Source organism: Zingiber officinale, chromosome 1A (assembly GCF_018446385.1).
Source record: "Zingiber officinale cultivar Zhangliang chromosome 1A, Zo_v1.1, whole genome shotgun sequence".
In the NCBI taxonomy this organism is placed as follows: Eukaryota; Viridiplantae; Streptophyta; class Magnoliopsida; order Zingiberales; family Zingiberaceae; genus Zingiber; species Zingiber officinale.
In genome coordinates, this window is record NC_055987.1 from 185,079,944 (window position 1) to 185,105,322 (window position 25,379).

The 25,379-nt window shown below is 37.3% G+C and overlaps 1 protein-coding gene across 1 annotated transcript; it reads left to right on the forward strand.

The window, feature by feature from the left end:
* The first annotated feature begins 720 nt into the window (after nt 1–720).
* Nucleotides 721–23,509, forward strand: LOC122007992 (disease resistance protein RPS2-like). Its single transcript, XM_042563548.1, has 3 exons — nt 721–829; nt 20,718–22,052; nt 22,106–23,509. Exons 2-3 carry the CDS (start codon nt 20,725–20,727, stop codon nt 23,352–23,354), a joined length of 2,577 nt encoding a protein of 858 aa, XP_042419482.1. The 5' UTR covers nt 721–829; nt 20,718–20,724; the 3' UTR covers nt 23,355–23,509.
* Nucleotides 23,510–25,379: the final 1,870 nt, after the last annotated feature.

Here is a 25,379-nt window from a genome sequence, read left to right on the forward strand (position 1 = left end):
CATTGCTTTCATTTTTTTTCTATTTTTTTTTCCGAATTTTGATTTATTTTTCTTCTATGTTTTTTACTTCCTAGTATGAAAGTGAGACCAAGTGCTTCAAAAAAAAAACAGATTTTTTTATAAAATTGTACAAGTTTAGGTCAACATAATAATTTTGATTGCTATACAAATATATACTAATATAAATTGGGAAAGGTATTGAACAAACGCCAAAGAGTTTAAAGTCACGTAGACAAATATTTATTTGTGAAATCAAATTATTTAAGTTTCAAGTAACAATTTGATTTAAAATTATTATGTGTAGCTGAGTTGATCTAAATTTGAGAAAGAAATTAATTATAGCCTTTCAACAAATTTAAGGAACTAAGGAACTTGATTATACTATATAGACTCAAATTGATTAAATTTCAAATATGATTCATTTGTTATTTCTCATTCGTACATATTATGAATATTTTATAACATGTCTTCATTTGGAGCAACCTTCTTCCGAAACCACGTAAAATCGAGAACAAATTCTGTACCAACCAAATACTTTTCTTAGCACAAGCTTTTATTCTTTACTTTGCTCTCTTCAAGAACTATGCCCATGGGATGCCCTCTCTCTTTGCACAACTCCTTTGCTTCCACATAGAGCAATCATGATTTGGATTTGATTCTACATCTGCTATTTATAATGCACCGTGTCATTCTCCGTCTTCATAATCCCATAATTATTTTTCTCCTGCATCATACTTGACTTTCTCCAAGCCTATTGCTGTAACAACTACAATGGAGAAGGGGCTGTAAATGAGTCCAGTCAAGCTAGAGTTTATAGAATTCAGATAAGGTAATCGAGCTAAATTAAATCGAGTTTAAATAAACCAAATAATTGAATTAGTTATTTAAGCTTGGTTTAGTTTGGTTTTTTTTGTATGCACTTAAATTTGATTTAAACTTGATCAGTCTAAATATTATTGAACTTATTTAATTGTTTAAAACTTTTAACTATTTAAACTTATTTAATTAGTTACTGAGTTTAATAATATTAATTTATTTGTCAATTTTATTTATTTGTCAACGTTGATAGGAATTTATTGATAAATATGATTTATAAATTTTATTTATTACTATTGTTCATAAATTAAATATTATTTAGGAATAGTTCATAATCTTTATTTACATATGTATTTAAGCTTGTTCATTAATTTAACAAATTGTTTAAAATTTTTCATTTAATTAATTTTATATATACTGAACGAACGAAAATAAATTTTATTAATTGAACATCAAACTTGCTCTTACAAATATTTGATGCGTCTCCAGCAGCTCTACAATGGAGTCTGTATACACGAGTTCTGTTATGGATATTTTAAACTTGTTGAAGGCTTGTTGCTCTCAGTCATGCAATTATATCATGACCTGTGGGGGGACTTTTAGCTCCTTGGCTAGTGAGGTTGGACAGCTGAAGGACAAAAGTTCCGATGTCAAGAGAGGCGTCGAGGCAGCAACAAGGGATGGCATGACTCCCAGGAGCGAAGTGCTTGGGTGGCTAAGCTCCGTGCAAGACATGGAAGGTGAAGCCGAGTCGATTGAGAGAAAATACAACCAAAAGATCAAGTGTTTGTGCAGCTTCCCACTCAACATTTGTTCTGCCTGCCGTCTCAGAAACAGAGCTGAAGCAGCACTTGCCACAATCAGAGAGCTCAAACAAAGTGCAGAGTTCACTAAGCTCGCAGATAACCTGAATCTTACCCGCTCCATCAAGATGCCAACCACCAAAACTATCGGCATGGACAAGGTCTTCGAGGAGCTTCAACGCCATGCCAAAGATGATAGTTTGAGTGTGATTGGCATCCACGGAATGGGTGGTGTGGGCAAGACAGCACTCTTGAGAAGATTCAACAATGATTTCCCGAGTGAAACAGAGGCAGACGTGGTAATCTTCCTTGAGCTATCAATAGACTATAAGCTGGAGGAAGTCCAGAAATCTTTATTCGATCGACTGAGTTTGACATGGCAGGATGAGGTCACACACAGAGACAGAGCAACCAAATTATTTAGAGTCCTGAGTACGTTGAAATTCATATTGTTACTCGATAATCTATGGGAGCCCCTAAATTATCAGGTTGTTGGAATTCCACTTCCCGCGCCTCCATCAAAGTGCAAGATCATATTCACAACCCGAACAGAAGACACTTGCAGCCACATGGGCACAGAAAAGATGATTAAAATGGAATGCTTAGAAGAGGAGGCAGCCTGGAATCTCTTCAGAAATAGTGCAAGGATGGATGTCATTGACGCCGACAAGAATGTACGGATCGAAGCTAGAGATTTAGTCAAGGAATGTAGCGGCTTGCCTGCAGCTCTCATTGTGCTGGCACAAGCAATGGCCCCTAAAAAGACTTGGGAAGAGTGGATGCATGCCTTGACCATCATGAAGGACACACCACACCAACTTCCTGGTATGACAAATAATGTTTTTTCTATCCTGAAATTAAGCTATGATCGTCTATCCAGTGACAACATGCGAGTTTGCGCCTCTTATGGTGCATTATTCATAAAAGGATCTTGGATTGGCAAATATAATATTAGGAATTCATGGATAGGTGAAGGGATTATTGATAATGTGCAGAATGTAATGGATGCTGACCACAAGACACAATTGTTAGGACCAAAAGTAGCTAGAGGGGGGGGGGGGGGGGGGAATAGCTCGTCGCGTTCGCTCGGTGCTTGGCGTTGCTCGTCGTTGCTTGTTTCTTCAAGAATATGCAGCGGAAAATACAGAAACAAATACAACCACGCTAACACTAGGATTTTACTTGGTATCCACCTCCAAAGGAGGTGACTAATCCAAGGATCCACACCACGCACGCACCCTCCACTATGAAACACTCCTTTTCGGTAACTACCGAGGGCGGAGAAGGCCTACAAGACTCTCGGTACAAGAAGAAGGAAAGGGAAACAAAATACAAGCACAAAGCTTACAATGAATGCAGAAAACCCTAACCCTAGCTTCTCTTCTTGCCTTTGATCCGCCTCTTGACTCGGAGAGCTTCCAAGAACCTTCAAGAACTGGCGATCACGAGCTTTGAGAGTGCTGTGGAGGAGCTGGCGAAGATCTGAGATGAAACGGTGAAGTTCTGCCGAAGGAATCGCACGCCAACAGCTATAAACGACGCCAACGGTCGAATCCCAATCGATTGGATTGCTCCCAATCGATCGGGGAGGCTTTGGATCGATCCACGGATCGATCCAGAGCGTCTCTGTGCTCTGGAAACATCCAGATCGATCCACGGATCGATCCACGCTTATCGCGCGAAAGCGCCCCAATCGATCCACGATCGATTGGGACCTGATCGATCCACGGATCGATCCGGAGGGGTTCTGACCGCGAGGACGGATCGATCGCGGAATCCAAATCTTCCGGATCGATCCACCGATCGATCCAGATCTGATCGATCCACGGATCGATCCAAACCTGCTGGATCAATCCACGGATCAATCCAAACCTGCTGGATCAATCCACGGATCAATCCAAACCTTGGTTTTTGCCCAAAACCAAGTCCAAAGCTCCCTAAACTAACATCTAGTCAACCATGACTTGTTGGTACATAAGACCTAGCATCCGGTCACCCTTGACCGGCTAGGACTCTCTCACCAAGTGTCTGGTCAATCCCTTTGACCCACTTGGACTTTTCTCTTCTTGCCAAGTATCCGGTCAGTCCCTCTGACCTACTTGGACTTTTCTTTCTCGTGCCAAGTATCCGGTCAATCCCTTTGACCTACTTGGACTCTCACCAGATGTCTGGTCAACCTTGACCCTTCTGGATTTCTCTTGCCTAGCTTCACTCACCAGGACTTTCCCAATTGCCTAGCTTCACTCACTAGGTCTTTCACCTGGCTTCACTCACCAGGATTTTTCTCCTGCCTAGCTTCACTCACTTGGTCTTTCACCTGGCTTCACTCACCAGGATTTTCCTCCTGCCTAACATCCCAGTTAGGACTTCCCAGTCAAGTATCCGGTCATCCTTGACCTACTTGACTCTTCTTCAATCAACCTTGTATTGTCAAACATCGAAACTCAAACCAAGACTTAAGCTTGGTCAACTAGGTCAACCTTGACCTGAGGGATGTTGCACCAACAATCTCCCCATTTTTGATGTTTGACAATACCAACACTATCACTTACAATACCACATGTAAGTTAGGCTAATTCCATAGCCTAAACCTTCTTTATGCCACTAGGTAATGAATACATAAGTTAAGCCCTTCATTCTCCCCCTAAGAAGGCAAACTCCCTCTAGGTAATGAAAGCCTAACTTACTCCCTTTCATTCTCCCCCTATTGGCACACATCAAACCATCTTTGAGCACACATCAACCCGTGCCTCAATTTTGGGCACTCTTCAACAAATGCCCCATTGTTGAAAACTCTCCCCCTGAAGAGTTGCTCATCGTTGTTCACAACTTCACTCGTTGTGACCAACACGATAATGAAAGTCCCATACCCTTCATTAACCTTAACCCTACATTCTCCCCCAATGTAGGCAAATGCCCATCCTTGAGCATTATCCACTTGAAGCCACTTGAACAATGAGGATATCCACTCCCCATTAAAGGTCAAATGCTCAACCTTGAGCATGTTCTTAACGGAAGGTTGACCACCTTCCAAGGTTCATGAAAAATAGTTTTTATGTCTTTAAAGAGTCCCTCCCCCTAAAGACATGGTGGTAACTTCTGTCATTGCACCAACAATGACTTGGAATCCCCAAAACTTTAGGAAACCCAATTTTAGAAGTTTTGAGGTTCAAATATTTAAAATTTGAAACAAAACTCAACCTAAACTTCAACTTAGCCTTCCTTAATCAATCCATCCTTGTTTTCCACACGAAAACACCCTTTTTATGTATACAAATGTATTTTCAGGGGTTTGGAATTGTTACCTAGACTAAAATAGGTTCAAAATGCTGAAAATAAGCTTTCCCAGCCAAAATCAGCATCTTCGATCGATTGGAGTTGGGTTCCAATCGATTAAACCCTGCTGAATCGATCCACTGATCGATTCAGTCTTCTTGGATCGATCGGCTGATCGATCCAGCGAGCTTCTGCTCGCGAGAAATGCCTTCTCAATCGATCGGCTGATCGATTGAGGCACTCCAATCGATCCACTGATCGATTGGAGGCCTGAAATTGCTGAAATTCAATTTCAGCTAATTTCAGAAACCCCTAGAAAATTCTACAAAATTTCAAAAATCGTAAAAATTTGTGTAGACATTATTTAGGGTATAATTTATCATGGAAAAATAGTTTTCTATGAAAATACATCATATTTTCAAAGATTGACACAAACTTGAGAACTTGCAAAAACTTTAGTGTTTTCTTCAAGTTTGTGTCTAACTATTCAATGGTGATTACTATCAAAAGATAGCCTTCACCAAGGTTTTCCAAAAACATTTTAAAAACATTTTCAAAACCAATATCCCACCATGTTCCTTGGGCTTAATGCACATGACTTGTACATTAGCTTTCCCAATGATGGGAATACACATAACTATGTGTTTTGATGAACCTAAAACTCAAAAGAATGCACTAAATCAACATGTTGAGTTTTGTTCATCATCCTAACATGTCACTTGTATCTATTGTGGACAAAACACATACAAGTCATCTTATAGGTCTTTGTGAGATGTAAAATTTGGTTTTGACCTATTCTAGGGATCATGCATATCTATCTAGGCATTTTAGAGATATTAGACATCCACCCAGGATGTCACTTGTTAATAAGTGTTGTTAAATGCCATTTGTCCTTAATTACAAGGAATTAAACTTAATGCATGATTATGCTATGGCATACATCAAAATGAAATAACTTTCAAAAGAAAGATTCCTATAATTACATGATGTATGTATGACATGACATGGTATTTTTGTATTTTCATAATAAGTCATGAATGCACAAATAAACTTGATGTCATGGCATATGATGGGCAAACAATCATGGCAAGATTTAGCATTAATAAAATATACCTAGATTAACTATCTAAGTATCCTTAAAACCTTAGCTAAACTTACAACTTAAACCTAGATTGCCCTAAAGTGCTTCAATAAATGTTACCTTTTTCTTTACCTTCGAGGCTCCCCCTTGACTAGAGCTTCCTCCATGAGCCTTGACCACCTTCTTCCTCTTAGGGCATTGACTTCGGTAATGCCCCTTTTTATTGCAAGAGAAGCATATGATATGCTCCTTGCTCTTCTTTGTTCCGGGAATGGTCTCCTTGGGCTTCACCTTGCCCTTTTGTGCCACTTGGCCCTTCTTCTTGGCCAATTTAGGGCATTTACTCTTGTAGTGCCCACTTTCCCTACACTCAAAACATATTATATGATTTTTATTTTTAATTGAAACATTTATACCTTCTTGTATAGGGATGACACTTGCTCCTCCATTTGATATTTCTTGAATTTCGGAGGTGGCACCATCTTCTTCTTCTTCACTTGACCCGGATGTAGAAGCTTCTCCTTCTTCTTGATCCGGCGTCACCAAGAATTGCTCCCCCTCAATCCTAGAGGTGGAGGCTTCATCATCTTGAACATGAAACAAGGAGTATGCTCCCTCCTTGTTCCCTTCGGTGCATTCCCTTGAGGATAAAGCTTCTTGGATTTCCTCTTCTTCGGAGGTTGAGCATCTCTCAACCTCGGAGTCCTCCTCTTGGTCTTGCTCCAAAGAGTCACCCTCTCTGGATTCTTCATGATCTTGTACAGTGGAGGGGATCTCTTCATGAAGCTTAGCCAATTTGCTCCAAAGTTCCTTTGCATCTTCAAATTCTCCAATTTTGCAAAGAATGGTGCTTGGCAATAAATTGACCAAAAGCTTGGTCACTTTGTCATTTGCCTCGCACCTTTGGACTTGCTCCGGGCTCCATTTGCTTTTCTTTAGAACTTTACCCTTTTGAATTTCTTGGAGCCTTGAAGCCTTCCATTAGAGCAAACCATTGCTCTATCTCCATCATAAGAAAATTTTCGATTCTTGATTTCCAAGAATCGAAACTCGTAGAAGTGTATGGTGGAGCCACCCTTGTGTCAAATCCAAGCCCATCTTGGAATTGCATCTTGAAGTTGAGCTTGATAAAGTCTTGAACTTGAAGAAATTGCTCCAACTTCTTCACCCTCTAGCTTTTCTTGATATGTTTGCCCCTTCTGGCGGTGATTCCGGTGAAGAGCAACCTCGCTCTGATACCACTTGTTAGGACCAAAATTAGCTAGAGGGGGGGGGGGGTGAATAGCTCGTCGCGTTCGCTCGGTGCTTGGCGTTGCTCGTCGTTGCTTGTTTCTTCAAGAATATGCAACGGAAAATACAGAAACAAATACAACCACGCTAACACTAGGATTTTACTTGGTATCCACCTCCAAAGGAGGTGACTAATCCAAGGATCCACACCACGCACGCACCCTCCACTATGAAACACTCCTTTTCGGTAACTACCGAGGGCGGAGAAGGCCTACAAGACTCTCGGTACAAGAAGAAGGAAAGGGAAACAAAATACAAGCACAAAGCTTACAATGAATGCAGAAAACCCTAACCCTAGCTTCTCTTCTTGCCTTTGATCCGCCTCTTGACTCGGAGAGCTTCCAAGAACCTTCAAGAACTGGCGATCACGAGCTTTGAGAGTGCTGTGGAGGAGCTGGCGAAGATCTGAGATGAAACGGTGAAGTTCTACCGAAGGAATCGCACGCCAACAGCTATAAACGACGCCAACGGTCGAATCCCAATCGATTGGATTGCTCCCAATCGATCGGGGAGGCTTTGGATCGATCCACGGATCGATCCAGCGCTTATCGAACGATACACGGATCGATCCACGGATCGATCCAGCGCTTATCGCGCGAAGCAGCAGCGTCCCAATCGATCCACTGATCGATTGGGACCTCTGGATCGATCCACGGATCGATCCAGAGGGGTTCTGTTCGCGGGGACTCACCGGATCGATCGGCGGATCGATCCAAATCTTCTGGATCGATCCACTGATCGATCCAGATCTGCTGGATCGATCCACGGATCGATCCAAACCTGCTGGATCAATCCACGGATCAATCCAAACCTGCTGGATCAATCCACGGATCAATCCAAACCTTGGTTTTTGCCCAAAACCAAGTCCAAAGCTCCCTAAACTAACATCTAGTCAACCATGACTTGTTGGTACATAAGACCTAGCATCCGGTCACCCTTGACCGGCTAGGACTCTCTCACCAAGTGTCTGGTCAATCCCTTTGACCCACTTGGACTTTTCTCTTCTTGTCAAGTATCCGGTCAGTCCCTCTGACCTACTTGGACTTTTCTTTCTCGTGCCAAGTATCCGGTCAATCCCTTTGACCTACTTGGACTCTCACCAGATGTCTGGTCAACCTTGACCCTTCTGGATTTCTCTTGCCTGGCTTCACTCACCAGGACTTTCCCAATTGCCTAGCTTCACTCACTAGGTCTTTCACCTGCCTTCACTCACCAGGATTTTTCTCCTGCCTAGCTTCACTCACTAGGACTTCCCAATTGCCTAGCTTCACTCACTAGGTCTTTCACCTGGCTTCACTCACCAGGATTTTCCTCCTGCCTAACATCCCAGTTAGGACTTCCCAGTCAAGTATCCGGTCATCCTTGACCTACTTGACTCTTCTTCAATCAACCTTGCATTGTCAAACATCGAAACTCAAACCAAGACTCAAGCTTGGTCAACTAGGTCAACCTTGACCTGAGGGATGTTGCACCAACAACAGTTTCTACTTGGCATACTACATGCAGCATCTTTAACCGTAAGGGTTCATGATGACTACTTCACGATGCATCCCATGACCCGGGCCATGATATTGTGGGTGCAACGTGAGTGCGGGAAGAAGGAGAACAAATGGTTGGTGCGGGATAGGGAGCGGGTCGAAGAAGCACCGGCAGCTGAGAAATGGCGAGATGCAGAGAGAATTGCACTTGTGTGGAACCAAATAAGTGACCTTCCAGAAGCACCTCAATGTCCTAACTTGATTTTTCTGAATCTTCAATTTAACAAATTTCTCAGGAAGATTCCTAATGGCTTCTTCTTGCACATGCCTCTCCTCAGAATCCTTGATTTGCAACAGACTTCTATAGAGGAGCTACCGGTAAGCATTGGTAATCTGGTGCAACTACACTTTCTTGAACTATCCAGAACTAGGATTACTTCTCTACCAAAGGAGATGGCAGCACTAGTAAATCTCAAATACTTGTCGTTGGCATTCATGAAATATTTGAGAATCATTCCTGACCAACTAATCTCCAGTCTTCGAGAGTTGCAGTGGCTTATCATGATGGACAGCTACAGTGGGTGGAAGGAAGGACAGAGTTGTTGAAAATTGGACCAACAAACAAGTAAATAAATTACTTGTCTTACACTAACAATAACAACACTACAACACCCTTTTTGTGGATCACTCACAATTCTAAGACAAAGAAGAAAAACAAAAAACTTTAACTCACAAATTGATACTTGATTGATCAATGAAACTAAATACAAGGTAGAGTATTTATAGTACTCTTCATACAATCTGGACCGTTCAATTAAATTAAATCCTAGCCATTGAAATTCTAATTCTTATCCATGAAATGAGAAAAACACTCTTGACCACACATTTAATTTTATCTTTTACCAAGTCGTCATCTTTATCTATTAGAAAAATAAATAATTAAATATCAAATCTTATCTATAACTCTTATCTTTTATTGGATAAGTTTTATCCTTTATTTGGGTTGGAGTTGATATTTAACACTCCCCCTCAACACCAACCCTTTGTACTATGCCGAGTTGATCACGAAACCTTTTGAATTGACCCATCTGGATGATGCTTTATTTTGTAAACCCATTTGCACGAAATGGGTTTCACATCTCTTGGTTTTGGTATGAGATCCCAAGTCTGATTTTGTTGCAGTGCATCAATCTCTTGTTTCATGGCTGTCATCCACTCAGAACTTTGTGATGCTTTTTCAAACGTCTCAGGCTCTACTGCTTCTTCAACTATGGCTGCATTTGCATATTTTGGATTTGGCCTTTGTGTTCTTGTTGACCTTCGGAGTTGAGATTGTGGAGTTAATTCTTCCACTTCATTAGGCCTTTCTTCTTCATTTGGATGTTGATATATGCCGGTTTGCCAAGGACTCTGAGTCACTCTTTGCTCTTCATCATTATCATTTGGACCTCCTGATTCATCTGAACCTGATTGAAGTTGAACTATATGCTCCCTCATCTTTTGTTGTACTTTATCTTCAAGGTCTTTAGATTCTGGCAAGACCTCCTTCTCTGTGGTCCACCAAGAAGATGCTTCATCGAACACTACATTTCGTGAAGTGTAACATCTTTCGCTTGTTGGATCGCAGCATTTCCACCCCTTTCTCTGGCTATCGTATCCCACAAAGATGCATCTAATAGCTTTCTTGTCAAACTTGCTTCGTAAGTGATCAGGAACAAATACATAACATACACATCCAAATACTCGAAAGTAGCTAACTGTAGGTTTTTTGTTCCATAACTTCTCAAAGGGTGAAATAAATTCTAACCTTGGTTGAGGAAGTTTATTGATGATAAAAGCTGCAGTCCTCATTGCTTCAGCCCAAAAACGTCCAGGTACATTCTTCTCATGCAGCATACTTCGACAAATTTCTGCAAGATGTCGGTTCTTTCTTTCTGCTACACCATTCTGCTGTGGTGTGTTGGCACAAGTGTATTGATGATATACTCGACTTTCTCTCAAGTATTGAGAGAACTCTCTTGAGCTATATTCTCCTCCATTGTCTGTGCGCAAGCAACATATCTTTTTTCCCAATTCTCCTTCGACTGACTGCTTGAACTCTTTGAACATTGAGAAGGTATCAGATTTTTCTTTCATAAATAAAATCCACACATACCTTGAGAAATCATCAATGAATGTCACCATATACCGCATACCACCAATTGACGACTGCTTAACAGGCCCGAATACATCAGAGTGAACTAACTCCAATGGTTCCTTTGCTTTGAAGTTTGACTCCTGATATGGTAATTGGTGTGCTTTACCATACTGACATCCTGCACATATTGTGTCTGTTCGTATGTCTAGTTGAGGAAGTCCCTTGAGCATCGACTTCTGCATCATCATGTTTAATTTGGAATAGCTAACATGACCTAGCCGCATGTGCCATATAACTGCTGTCTCACTTTTTCTTGTCTTGTCTATATATGCAGACTCTGCTGACATCACGTAGAGCGACTCTAATCGTTGACCCTCCATTGTTGGTGTTTCTGAAATTTTGAGGTTTCGATATACCTTTACATTTTCAGGACCAAATAGAACATAATGACCTGAAGATGTTAATTGGGCCACAGACAGTAAATTCTTCTTCATTCCTGGGACATGATAGACATCTTGAAGAGGCACTTGGTTAGAATTATATCGAGGCGTAATTACCGTCTTACCAACATGTGCTATTGGTAACCTTGAGTTGTCGGTTGTAACCACCATACGAGCTCCTTTGTATTGAGATAAGTTTTGCAATTTTTCTTTATCACCCGTCATATGATTTGAGCAGCCTGAATCCACGATCCAATCATTTTTGTAGTCAATCTGTTCTGGCGTTGTTGTGAGAGCCAAGTCTTTTTCCTCCGTAGCCATCAAAGCTTCAGCATCCCAATCATCTTCGCTATTCTCTTTAGAATTGGAAGTAGCAGTGTTGCTTTGAACGAACCTTTTCTTGGACCAACAATCTTTTGCCATGTGGCCCACCTTCCCACAATTGTAGCACTCGCCAGAAAATTTTTTACGATCACCATAATTCTTCGAGGCTCCCCCTGGACGAGAGCCTCCACTCCCATGATAGCTTTTTCCTTTGTCGCCATCCTTTTTAGATCCACCAGTGTGCCGTTTGAAGCTGCCTTTATTTTTGTTGGTGTAGAGCGCTTCTTCTTCATCTTTTAGTGAGAGTCCTCCCATTTGCTTAGCCATAGCTTCTTGACCTGCAAGTAAATTTTCAAATTCAAGAAGCGATGGCTGTGTTGGCCATCCTTGTATAGCGGCAATAAATCCTTGATATTCTGGCCTCAAACCATGAATAATTATTCTTTTTATCCTTGCTTCCCCAATAGGAGCTGATGGATCTAGCTCTGAAATTTCGCGACATATCAACTTCACCTTGTGGAAGTATTGGGCAATCGTCTTGTCACATTGCGCTATTGACAATAGCTTGTTCTCCAGAAGTTGCAATCTTGTATCATTCTTCTTTGAAAAAAGTGTAGCAAAGATATCCCACACTTCCTTTGGTGTTTTGGCATCTCGGATGTGCTCCAACATTTCTTCTTCAATTGTGATCTTTAAGGCAAACATTGCTTTACCTGCCTTAATCTTCCATTTTCGCAAAATGCCATTGGCGTCTTCTGCCGGCTGCGTAGCTTCACTACCACCAACAACCTCCCTAAGATCTTGACCTTGTAGGTAAGACTCCATGCATGTTGCCCACGTGTTGTAGTTTTTGTTGTTGAGCTTCTTGATACCTCCTACTACTTGAAGGTCCCCCATCACGTCGAAAAGCTTTGATTATACCAAACAAGTTTGATTAAAAAACTTGTAAAGCATAAAACTCCTCACAATCTAAGATAGCTCCACCAAGAATAATCCCTGATTAACTTGGCTCTGATACCAATTGTTGAAAATTGGACCAACAAACAAGTAAATAAATTACTTGTCTTACACTAACAATAACAACACTACAACACCCTTTTTGTGGATCACTCACAATTCTAAGATAAAGAAGAAAAACAAAAAACTTTGACTCACAAATTGATACTTGATTGATCAATGAAACTAAATACAAGGTAGAGTATTTATAGTACTCTTCATACAATCTGGACCGTTCAATTAAATTAAATCCTAGCCATTGAAATTCTAATTCTTATCCATGAAATGAGAAAAACACTCTTGACCACACATTTAATTTTATCTTTTACCAAGTCGTCATCTTTATCTATTAGAAAAATAAATAATTAAATATCAAATCTTATCTATAACTCTTATCTTTTATTGGATAAGTTTTATCCTTTATTTGGGTTGGAGTTGATATTTAACAAGAGTTGCGAAGGAGGTGTGAGTTTTGAAGAGCTGGAAAGCTTGAAGAGATTAAAAGTCATTGGGATGACAGTCAGCACGCTTGCTGCTCTTCAAAACCTCTGTGACTCTCCAAGACTGGCACCATTGACACACTGGCTCCATATAGAAGGGTGTCAAGATTTGACGATGTTCAACATCCCATCCATGGATTTTCACGCGGAAACTATGTCCAGTCTAGGTCAAATCCAGCTTCACGCAATGAGTGAGCTAGAAGAGGTAGTAATTGGCAATCGTCAGCCTATTCTTCTACCTCTACAAGATCTTCAACTTTCGAGTCTCCCAAAAGCAAAGCTCGTTTGGAGGGCTATGTTCCCTAATACTCTTCGTGAACTAAAAAGTGAGGGTTGCGGGGCAATAGATAGATTGATCAAATTGGAGGGAGAGGCAAATGGTAGTGGGGAGACAGTTATAACAATCTTTCCTGATCTCTACACAATGGTGCTACGGCGGCTTCCAGAATTGAAGAGTTTGTATGATGGGGAACGAATATTAAATTTCCCATCGTTGAAGACTATCAAGGTGGAAGATTGCCTCAAATTGACGAAGCTGATGTTGGTTGCTGATGGGCTGAAAGAGATCGAGTGTGAGAGATCATGGTGGGAGCAGCTCAATTGGGGCGACGAACGAACCAAGTCCTTCCAACACCTCTACAAACCCATGTATATAGATTGATGGCTAATTCATCACGGGTATGTGAAGAATGTAGGCATTTTGTACAAATATTGTGAAAGTCTACTCCGTACTAATTTTAGTTTTATGAGAGATATATGAGTGTCCGGTATTTGAGAGATTGATTATGTAATATTGAGGGTCTAAAATATGATATTTTGTAACGAGAGCTTTATTCAAGTTCCATGAGTATTTTGTACAGCTCTTCAAATAGTGCAAGTTTTGTGTACAAATGTTATGCAAATCTTTGTACTAATTTTAGTTCTATGAGAGGTATGAGTGTCAGATATTTTTGAGAGTTTGAGTATGCAATATTCAATGTCTAAAATATAAGATTTTAGATAAATTATAAGGATGTTTTGCTTAAATTAATAATAAATATTATTTCATCATTTTACGACGTGGGTGATTATACATACAGGTTAGTCTACTGCATAGTGTGAACTAAGTCGTATATTATCATGCTTTTTGCAAGAGACTATTTTCAGGATTCGAAAACATGTCTTTTTTATCACAAAATAATAACTTTACCGTTACACTAAGACTACCTTTCTTTTTCTTTATATATATGTTTCACCAAAGTTAGTTAATAAAGGAAGAAGATATATATATATATAAATCTTCTTCTTTTATTAACTAACTTTGGTGAAGCCTAAAATGAATTTACGTTAATATCTTTTTTTCTATTCACACTAAAAATAATTCCAAGGTTTATTAGTAATTCCACAAACGATACAATCAGTGATCTAGAGTTCGAAACTCAGCTGCGGCATATTATTATGAATTTTTCTCATCATTAATTTTCTCTGGTTGTTTTATATAAAAAAATATAATTTCTCTTTAGTCCCAAATTTTAGAATTGACAACACTATGATCAAAGAAGCTTCTATAAATATTTTAGGCCGGTAATGTTAAAAAATATACTTTTCTTAGTTTTTTTTACTAAGATAAGTATAATATTAAATTAAATTAATTTTTTTCACAGGGAAGTCGTAAGGGTGACACTCGAAAATTCAAACAATTCGAATTTTCAAAGACCCAAATAATTCAGATTTTCAAAAGTCAGGTATTTTACCCTAATGACTCTATTAATGACTCTATTTTAATGCTAAAATACTTTAATTAATATAATTTCATTATAAAGGGTCAATGTGATTTCAATGTATTATATTAAACACGCGATGTGCACGATCACTAATATATATCTATAAGTTTGGTGAAGCCTAAAATGAATTTACGTTAATATCCTTTTTCTATTCCCACTAAAAATAATTCCAAGGTTTATTAGTAATTCCACAAGCGAAACAATGATCTAGAGTTTGAGACTCAGCTACGACGTTTTATTATAAATTTTTCTCATCATTAATTTTCTCTTGTTGTTTTATATAAAAATAAAATATAGTTCTCTTTAGTCTCACAAAAAGTTTCTATAAATATTTTAGGCCGATGATGTTAAAAAATATATTTTTCTTAGTTTTTTTTACTAAGATAAGTATAATATTAAATTAAATTAATTTTTTACATAAAGAAGCCGTAGTTTGTTATTGGGATTCTCTAGCGTCACCCTTGCATTATTGTACTATTACATGAGTCTGATAAATCTTACCTAAATAATTAATTTTTAATTCTTAAAATTATATTACGCACAACGTGTGTATATATATACACACATGCGCACACATTATCTAATTGGTTCTTATCTATCAATTTTTAAATTTTCTATTTTTATACCCGTTATATTTAATGAAATCAAATACATATATAAATAATTAGTATTCATCCCATGTATTATTTACTATCTATCATTTATAAAAATAAACTATAGAGAATAAAATTATAGTTTATAATGTCGTCTTGTATGTGTCCATAAAATTATAGTTTATATCCTCAAGCCAGGTAGCACAAGGGTTTTTGCAATATTAAATAAGAGGTGTAAAATGGGCAAGCTACCAAGACTCTGGCGCAACTCCAGTTACGTAGTCAGAAATTAATTTATCAGAGCTAAAAACGTATTTAACTAAAAACAACAGAAAAGATCGTGAGAGCAAAATTTGATTTGAAAATTGAGGACCGATGAGATCATCAGTTTTATATTTATATATATATACTCATTGAAAAAAATATTTATAAATTTATTGAAATTATGACTCGAGTCTTAAATAATTGATAAAAAAAAAAAAAAAAATGCTCTGACTGCTCCGGTAACTATTTTGACATCTTTACGATGGATAACGTGAGGGTTCCACGCTTCACGTATGTTTGTATCCCCACGAAATCTTTTACACGGTCAAGTTGATGCTTAAAATCTTTCCGTGACATTAACATCTCAAAACTCAATTAGATCCGTTGATCTATTTCGAGTGAGATCAAATCCATTGATGTCGAGTCCAACTAAAATCTAAAATTTCCTTCGAATAATGAGACTTCTTCCCAAGTCAAATACTACTTAAAATATTTATCAGAGGAAACAGTGTAATAGCATTAAAACAGTCGTGATTAACTCTATATTTATCAAATATTACAACGATTATCACAATAAAAAGAAATTTTTAACACTTATAACAGTGGAAGGAGAGGAGGCGTCGGCGGCTAAGGTTGGGGAAGGAGAGGAAGATGAGGAGCTTAGGCGAGGAAGAGGAAGAGGGACACGGCACGGTGGCATGGTGACGGGAGAAGAAAAAGAAAAGAAAAAGAAAAAAAAAATTCAATTTTTACTCATTTAAATAGGGTAGTTTAAATAGATTTCCCTTTGACCTAATTTTTAATCCCTTTAAATTTATCATACGAGCTCTGAAAAATTCTTAGAAAATTTCTGAAAATTCGTAAAAAAATTCTTTTATGATTATTCGCCCCTTTTCGATATTTTACAGATCTCATTGACTATCCATAGGGTGACTGGCCCAGTCCCATAAAATTTTTTTATCGGCCACCAAGATAAATTGGAAAGTACACATGATAGCCAGCCCAACAGCCCAACATCCTTTGGTTGTACGTCCCATTTAGAAGAAAAATTTTTACAAATACATTATAGTTAGGATCAAACCGTGAATAAGTAGGGTAGATGATAATCTAAATATTCGACCGTTGTACATAGTCCAGGGACCAAGTTTAAACATAAGAAATAATACAAAGGATGGTTGAATGAATTTTCATATTAACAAAGATTATCTGCACAAAATCCACTCATATGATAGATTGATTCACTCTATTTTTTTTCTAATTATATTTAATTGTTTTAAACTTGTGCAAATGTCTTCAAACTGACACGATGATGAGAGATTTAAAGTTATTGCCAAATACTTTTCAGATCAATATTCCCTTTTATTAAATTATGCACTTTCTTCCATATATATCACTTGAAAATGTTTGTAGATAAAATAGTGGGCATGTCAACCATGCAAAATTTGACATGCTATTATTTTGCTAGACGAAAAAATGGTGATAATATTTGTATTTACCTAGATGAAATAATGATGTTAATGATTGAGGATATAAAATTTTCTAAAAGTTTAACAGTTATTTGTCATTTTTTATAAAAAATTTTGAAAATGAAAAAGTGTATTACGAACCACATAATAAAATTGTTCCTACTATTTAACCAAAACTCATTTATACTAAGGAATATCTTTCCAAATTAAGGGGGTAAATAAATCAAGCTGCTTATGACTTATTCGAAACTTGATTCAATAAAAGCTCATTTAATGAAGCTCGTTAAGATAAACAAATAAGCTTAAGTTTCACAATACACTCGTTAGCTCGTAAACATGTTCATTAGTAAGCTCATGAATCAACTTTTAAATAAAAAAAAATAATAGTTTTGATATTGAATTTATAGATTTTACACTCTACTTATGAAAATAATAGATAAATATATTAAATTTATTTATTAGAATAAAATTATAAATTTTAATATGAATATTATAATTTTCTCTAAATATATAATTTAATTTTAATAAATATTTAAATTTATAATTTATACTTATATTTATATTTATTAAGTTCGTTTATACTCGATAAAAGCTCAAATAAGTTTGTGAGGTATGAATATATTCGTTAAATAAAGCTCGAGCTCAGCTCGATTATAAACGAGCCAATGTTAAACATTCAAGAATTTGGCTCGACTCGACTCGATTACACCTCAAAGCCATAGATATGAGAGATGTGGTAAGATTATTTGTTGTGTAATATATCCACAAGTAAATTATGTTAATTTTTTTGTAATTTGTGAACATTAAAAGAGAAATCATAAATTTAAAAAATAGATATAGGATACAGCTGCTCAAGAAAGTACTATTATTTTACATTAAAAGGGAAAGTGGATAAGGACATCTCCAATATAAGTTTTACAAAAGATTTATAAAATTAAAAAATCTCAATAAAAAAGTTTGAAATATTATAGGGATAAAATTTGACATTTATAGTTCAAGAATGGTGTTGAAAACTCAAACTTACTTATTTTCTTTCTCTTGAAAATGGAACTAGTAATTAATGATAAAGTAGTGTTGCATTATGACGTGTGATTTGTAATGTAAAGAGTTATATGATTTATAATATAGAGCTCATAAAAAAATTGTAGAGGAGTTTTTTCATGGTAAAAAAAAATAGTAGATTTTTCATTTTTGATGTGACACAATGGAACTATAAAAAATTTCATTTATAGGTGTAACTATTGAAGATGCCCTAAAAATAATAGTCGCATGAGCAATTATAAAGAAGTACAAGAAAACAATACTCCTTATAATTATCAGTGTAAATTTAGTAATCTCATAATCATTAGACATCATTTAGTTGAACTAATCACTGAAATACGTAATTTATGGTTATTCTTGATTGGAAAAATATAAGAAAAAAAGGAAATTCAAAAATAGAGAAGGACAATGCATCGAACTTCGGAAGAAAACAAAGTACCAGGGAGACAAAAGGATCTACGTCGGCGAATATCATGAAGGAGATGGAGACATTAAGGGTTTGTTCTAATGATCGGAAGATCCAATTTCTCAGTGTTCTTAGCATGAGAAAGAAAAAAACTATGGTGAAAAAACACTTCTCTTATTGCTTTTCCTCTTAAAAACGCTTCGGAGCAAAAAGTAGGGTCCCGGAACTTAATCAATAAAGTTCAAAATTATTCTTTTGTTTATGTTTTCCTAATATTCTAAAATTGATTTCACAAGATAAAAACCTTGATTTTATTCTGTTATGGAAAATGAAAGAAGAAAATCACTGTTTTTTCTCTATTATTTTTTCCCGAATTTTGATTTATTTTTCTTCTATGTTTTTTACTTCCTAGTATGAAAGTGAGACCAAATGCTTAAAAAAAAAACAGATTTTTTTATAAAATTGTACAAGTTTAAGTCAATATATAATAATTTTGATTGCTATACAAATATATACTAATATAAATTGGGAAAGGTATTGAACAAACGCCAAAAGAGTTTAAAGTCACGTAGACAAATATTTATTTGTGAAATCAAATTATTTAAGTTTCAAGTAACAATTTCATTTAAAATTATTATGTGTAGCTGAGTTGATCTAAATTTGAGAAAGAAATTAATTATAGCCTTTCAACAAATTTTAGGAACTAAGGAACTTGATTATACTATATAGACTCAAATTGATTAAATTTCAAATATGATTCATTTGTTATATATTTCTCATATGTACATATTATGAATATTTTATAACATGTCTTCATTTGGAGCAACGTTAGATTACTTCAAGTCTTTTAAAGACAACTTGTTGCCACGAAGAACCCTAGAAGCATTATTTTACATAGTTATTGTCGGGAAGAATTTATGGTTGTTTCGATTGCGTAGTGTGGTTTGAAGGAACAGGTGATTTATATACAGAGTGAAAGAAGAATATAATGATAATTAGGTATATATTTTATTAAATATAAAATTTGGATATGCATAAAAGGAAACTATATCGTCTGATCACACAATTATAGAAAGAAACTATAATTGAATATTTTTTATTTGATAGAAGAGTTTTTACTTTTCTTTTAATAAGGCTAATTAACACACTCTTCTTTAGTTTTAGAAACAAGCCAACAAAAGTTAAAACCTTCTTCCGAATCCACATAAAATCGAGAACAAATTCTGTACCGACCAAATACTTTTCTTAGCACAAGCTTTTATTCTTTACTTTGCTCTCTTCAAGAACTATGCCCATGGGATGCCCTCTCTCTTTGCACAACTCCTTTGCTTCCACATAGAGCAATCATGATTTGGATTTGATTCTACATCTGCTATTTATAATGCACCGTGTCATTCTCCTTCTTCATCATCTCATAATTATTTTTCTCCTGCATCAAACTTGACTTTCTCCAACCCTATTGCTGCAACAACTACAATGGAGAAGTGGTTGTAAATGAGTCCAGTCCAGCTAAAATTTATAGAATTCGACTTATTTAATAAGGTAATCTAGCTAAATTAAAGCTAATTTAAAATGAACCAAACAATTAAAATAGTTGTTTAAGCTTAGTTTAGTTTGGTTTCTTTTTTTAATTGAAATTTGATTTAAACTTAGTTTGTCTAAATATTATTGAACTCTCTCAATTCAAATTTATTTAATTGTTTAAAATTTTTAACTTTTTAAACTTATTTGATTAGTTATTGAGTTTGATAATGCAAGTTTATTTGTAAATTTTATTTATTTGTCAATGTTGATAAGAGTTTATTGATAAATATGTTTTATAAGTAACATTATTCATAAATATTATTTATGAAGAGTTCATAATTTTTATTCATTAATATTAACAAACTGAATATATATCTATTTAAACTTGTTCATTAATTTAATAATTTATTTAAATTTTTTTATTTAATTAATTTTGTATATACTGAATGAACAAAAATAAACTTTTATTAAATTGAACATCAAACTAGCTCTTACAAATGTTTGTTACGTCTCCAGCAGCTCTACAATGGGGTCTGTTTCCCCGAGTTCTCTTATGGATATTTTCAACTTATTGAAGGCTTGTTGCTCTCCGTCATGCAATTATATCATGACCTATGAGGGGACTTTTAGCTCCTTGGCCAGTGAGGTTGGGCAGCTGAAGGACAAAAGTTCCGATGTCAAGAGAGATATCGAGGCAGCAACAAGGGATGGCCAGACTCCCAGGAGCGAAGTGCTTGGGTGGCTAAGCTCCGTGCAAGACATGGAAGGTGAAGCCGAGTCGATAGAGAGAAAATACAACCAAAAGATCAAGTGTTTGTGTAGCTTCCCACTCAACGTTTGTTCTGCCTACCGTCTCAGAAACAGAGCTGAAGCAGCACTTGCCACAATCAGAGAGCTTAAACAAAGTGTAGAGTTCACTAAGCTCGCAGATAACCTGAATCTTACCCGCTCCATCAAGATGCCAACCACCAAAACTATCGGCATGGATAAGGTCTTCGAGGAGCTTCAACGCCATGCCAAAGATGATAGTTTGAGTGTGATTGGCATCCACGGAATGGGTGGTGTGGGCAAGACAGCACTCTTGAGAAGATTCAACAATGATTTCCCGAGTGAAACAGAGGCAGACGTGGTAATCTTCCTTGAGCTATCAATAGACTATAAGCTGGAGGAAGTCCAGAAATCTTTATTCGATCGACTGAGTTTGACATGGCAGGATGAGGTCACACACAGAGACAGAGCAACCAAATTATTTAGAGTCCTGAGTACGTTGAAATTCATATTGTTACTCGATAATCTATGGGAGCCCCTAAATTATCAGGTTGTTGGAATTCCACTTCCCGCGCCTCCATCAAAGTGCAAGATCATATTCACAACCCGAACAGAAGACACTTGCAGCCACATGGGCACAGAAAAGATGATTAAAATGGAATGCTTAGAAGAGGAGGCAGCCTGGAATCTCTTCAGAAATAGTGCAAGGATGGATGTCATTGACGCCGACAAGAATGTACGGATCGAAGCTAGAGATTTAGTCAAGGAATGTAGCGGCTTGCCTGCAGCTCTCATTGTGCTGGCACAAGCAATGGCCCCTAAAAAGACTTGGGAAGAGTGGATGCATGCCTTGACCATCATGAAGGACACACCACACCAACTTCCTGGTATGACAAATAATGTTTTTTCTATCCTGAAATTAAGCTATGATCGTCTATCCAGTGACAACATGCGAGTTTGCGCCTCTTATGGTGTATTATTCATAAAAGGATCTTGGATTGGCAAATATAATATTAGGAATTCATGGATAGGTGAAGGGATTATTGATAATGTGCAGAATGTAATGGATGCTGACCACAAGACACAGTTTCTACTTGGCATACTACATGCAGCATCTTTAACCGTAAGGGTTCATGATGACTACTTCACGATGCATCCCATGACCCGGGCCATGATATTGTGGAACGTGAGTGCGGGAAGAAGGAGAACAAATGGTTGGTGCGGGATAGGGAGCGGGTCGAAGAAGCACCGGCAGCTGAGAAATGGCGAGATGCAGAGAGAATTGCACTTGTGTGGAACCAAATAAGTGACCTTCCAGAAGCACCTCAATGTCCTAACTTGGTTTTTCTGAATCTTCAAGTTAACAAATTTCTCAGGAAGATTCCTAATGGCTTCTTCTTGCACATGCCTCTCCTCAGAATCCTTGATTTGCAAAATACTTCTATAGAGGAGCTACCGGTAAGCATTGGTAATCTGGTGCAACTACACTTTCTTGAACTATCCAGAACTAGGATTACTTCTCTACCTAAGGAGATGGCAGCACTAGTAAATCTCAAATACTTGTCGTTGGCATTCATGAAATATTTGAGAATCATTCCTGACCAACTAATCTCCAGTCTTCGAGAGTTGCAGTGGCTTATCATGATGGACAGCTACAGTGGGTGGAAGGAAGGACAGAGTTGCGAAGGAGGTGTGAGTTTTGAAGAGCTGGAAAGCTTGAAGAGATTAAAAGTCATTGGGATGACAGTCAGCACGCTTGCTGCTCTTCAAAACCTCTGTGACTCTCCAAGACTGGCACCATTGACACACTGGCTCCATATAGAAGGGTGTCCAGATTTGACGATGTTCAACATCCCATCCATGGATTTTCACGCGGAAACTATGTCCAGTCTAGGTCAAATCCAGCTTCACGCAATGAGTGAGCTAGAAGAGGTAGTAATTGGCAATCGTCAGCCTATTCTTCTACCTCTACAAGATCTTCAACTTTCGAGTCTCCCAAAAGCAAAGCTTGTTTGGAGGGCTATGTTCCCTAATACTCTTCGTGAACTAAAAATTGAGGGTTGCGGGGCAATAGATAGATTGATCAAATTGGAGGGAGAGGCAAATGGTAGTGGGGAGACAGTTATAACAATCTTTCCTGATCTCCACACAATGGTGCTACGGCGGCTTCCAGAATTGAAGAGTTTGAGTGATGGGGAACGAATATTAATTTTTCCATCGTTGAAGACTATCAAGGTGGAAGATTGCCCCAAACTGACGAAGCTGATGTTGGTTGCTGATGGGCTGAAAGAGATCGAGTGTGAGAGATCATGGTGGGAGCAGCTCAATTGGGGCGACGAACGAACCAAGTCCTTCCAACACCTCTACAAACCCATGTATATAGATTGATGGCTAATTCATCATGGGTATGTGAAGAATGTAGGCATTTTATGCAAATATTGTGAAAGTCTACGATATATGAGTGTCCTGTATTTGAGAGATTGATTATGTAATAAGGGGTGTTTGGTTGATAGGTTTGAGAATGAGTAAATGAAATGATAGTAAAAGATAGTATTTGAAATTATGAGTTTAGAAATGATAATTTGAAAATGATTTCTAAATTTTTGAGAATCAGTCAAACTTATATAGCTAAGTGGATTTCATTCTCATTCCACTTTACTATCAAACTCATACCTATAATTATTTGCATCATTTAACCAGACACCACCTGAGTATCTAAAATATGATATTGTGTAACGAGGGCTTAATTCAAGTTCCATAAGTATTTTGTACAGCTCTTCAAACAATGCAAGTATTTTGTACAAGAGTTGTGCAAATCTTTGTACTAATTTTAATTCTATGAGACGTATGAGTGTCATATATTCGAGAGTTTGAGTATGCAATATTCAATGTCTAAAATATAATATTTTATTGAAACAAAGCGATAATACTCATCTCCGACGATTCAATATTGTTAACTCCCCGGTTCAATATTTTATATGCTATATATATACTCATTGAAAAAAAATTATTTATTAATTTATTGAAATTATGATTCGATTGTTAAATAATCTATAAATAAAAAAAAAAAAACTATTTTAACATCTTTATGATGGATAGCATGAGAGTTCCACGCTTCACCTATGTTTGGATCCCCACGAAATCTTTTACACGACAAAGTTGATGCTATGTTTGGATCCCCACGAAATCTTTTACACGACAAAGTTGATGCTTGAAATCTTTCGATGACATTAACATCTCAAAACCAAATTAGATCCATTTATCTATTCCGAGTGAGATCAAATCCATTGATGTCGAGTCCGACTAAAATCTAAAATTTCCTTCGAATAGTGAGACTTCTTCCCAAGTCAAATATTACTTAAAATATTTATCAGAGCAAACAGTGATAATAGCATTTTGAATATGTTAAAAATCGATCTAAAATTTACTAGAACAATTATCTATATAATTATGGACTATGTTAATCCGTAGACTAACTTAAAATATTTATGGACTATGTTTATGTTAAATATAAATGAATGGAGAAAAAATGGAAGAGGAAAAAGGTTCTATTGTGAATGGAACTTTAGTTCCATATTGAAAGTTTCAAGGTATTTTTGTTGGTTTATATTGATTCACATACATTAAAAATGTGAATAAATACATGGAGAGAGACTCTCTCTCATGTGTGAGTACACAAAAAGAGTATAAATCTAGAGCTCAGATTGCACTAAACCAACTTAACTTGTGTGTGAGTGCGACTTACGCACACGAACGTTGGACCGGTTGGGGCAAAATTTACCCAAGTGGAACAACTAATATTTTGTCGCAGATGCATTGACCATTAAGATCATTAAAGCAAAGGCTCTCCATTTTTCTTCCTCCTCCTCTGTCGTGCAACTCCTGCTCGGCAGAGTGCCCGTGGTAGCGTTCGGGTACCACTCAGCTCGCCATGACCACCAATGCTTGGTCGGATTCATGGTAGGTCGTTGTATCTTGGGAAGCAGATGACCCTTGTAAGCCTCGAAGCACAACTGGAGGTGGGCGGATCTGTTTCAAGGAAACTGCGACTCGCAGGCCTCGGTCATTTCGCTCGGTTGGTCTCTTTATCCGACCGACAGACTTCTCTACCCGCTCGGGATCTTCGCCCGACCTGTCAGCTCGCTCAGTCGGCCAGTCTCTTTAACAGCCCGACCTGTTTGTCGCCCGGTCTGTCTGCTCAACCCGAGACTCTCTGACAGCCCGACCTGTCTACCACCCGGCCTCTCTAACAACCCTACCTATCTACATCACTCGGTTAGTCTGCTAGACCGCTCGGCTTTAAATCCCGATCAGTCGCTCTACCCGCTCGGCTGATCTTCCTGCACAAACTGTCTGCTCGGCAGACCTGCCTGGTCGCTCAGCCCGCTTTATCAACACAGTGCAGCCTGTCTT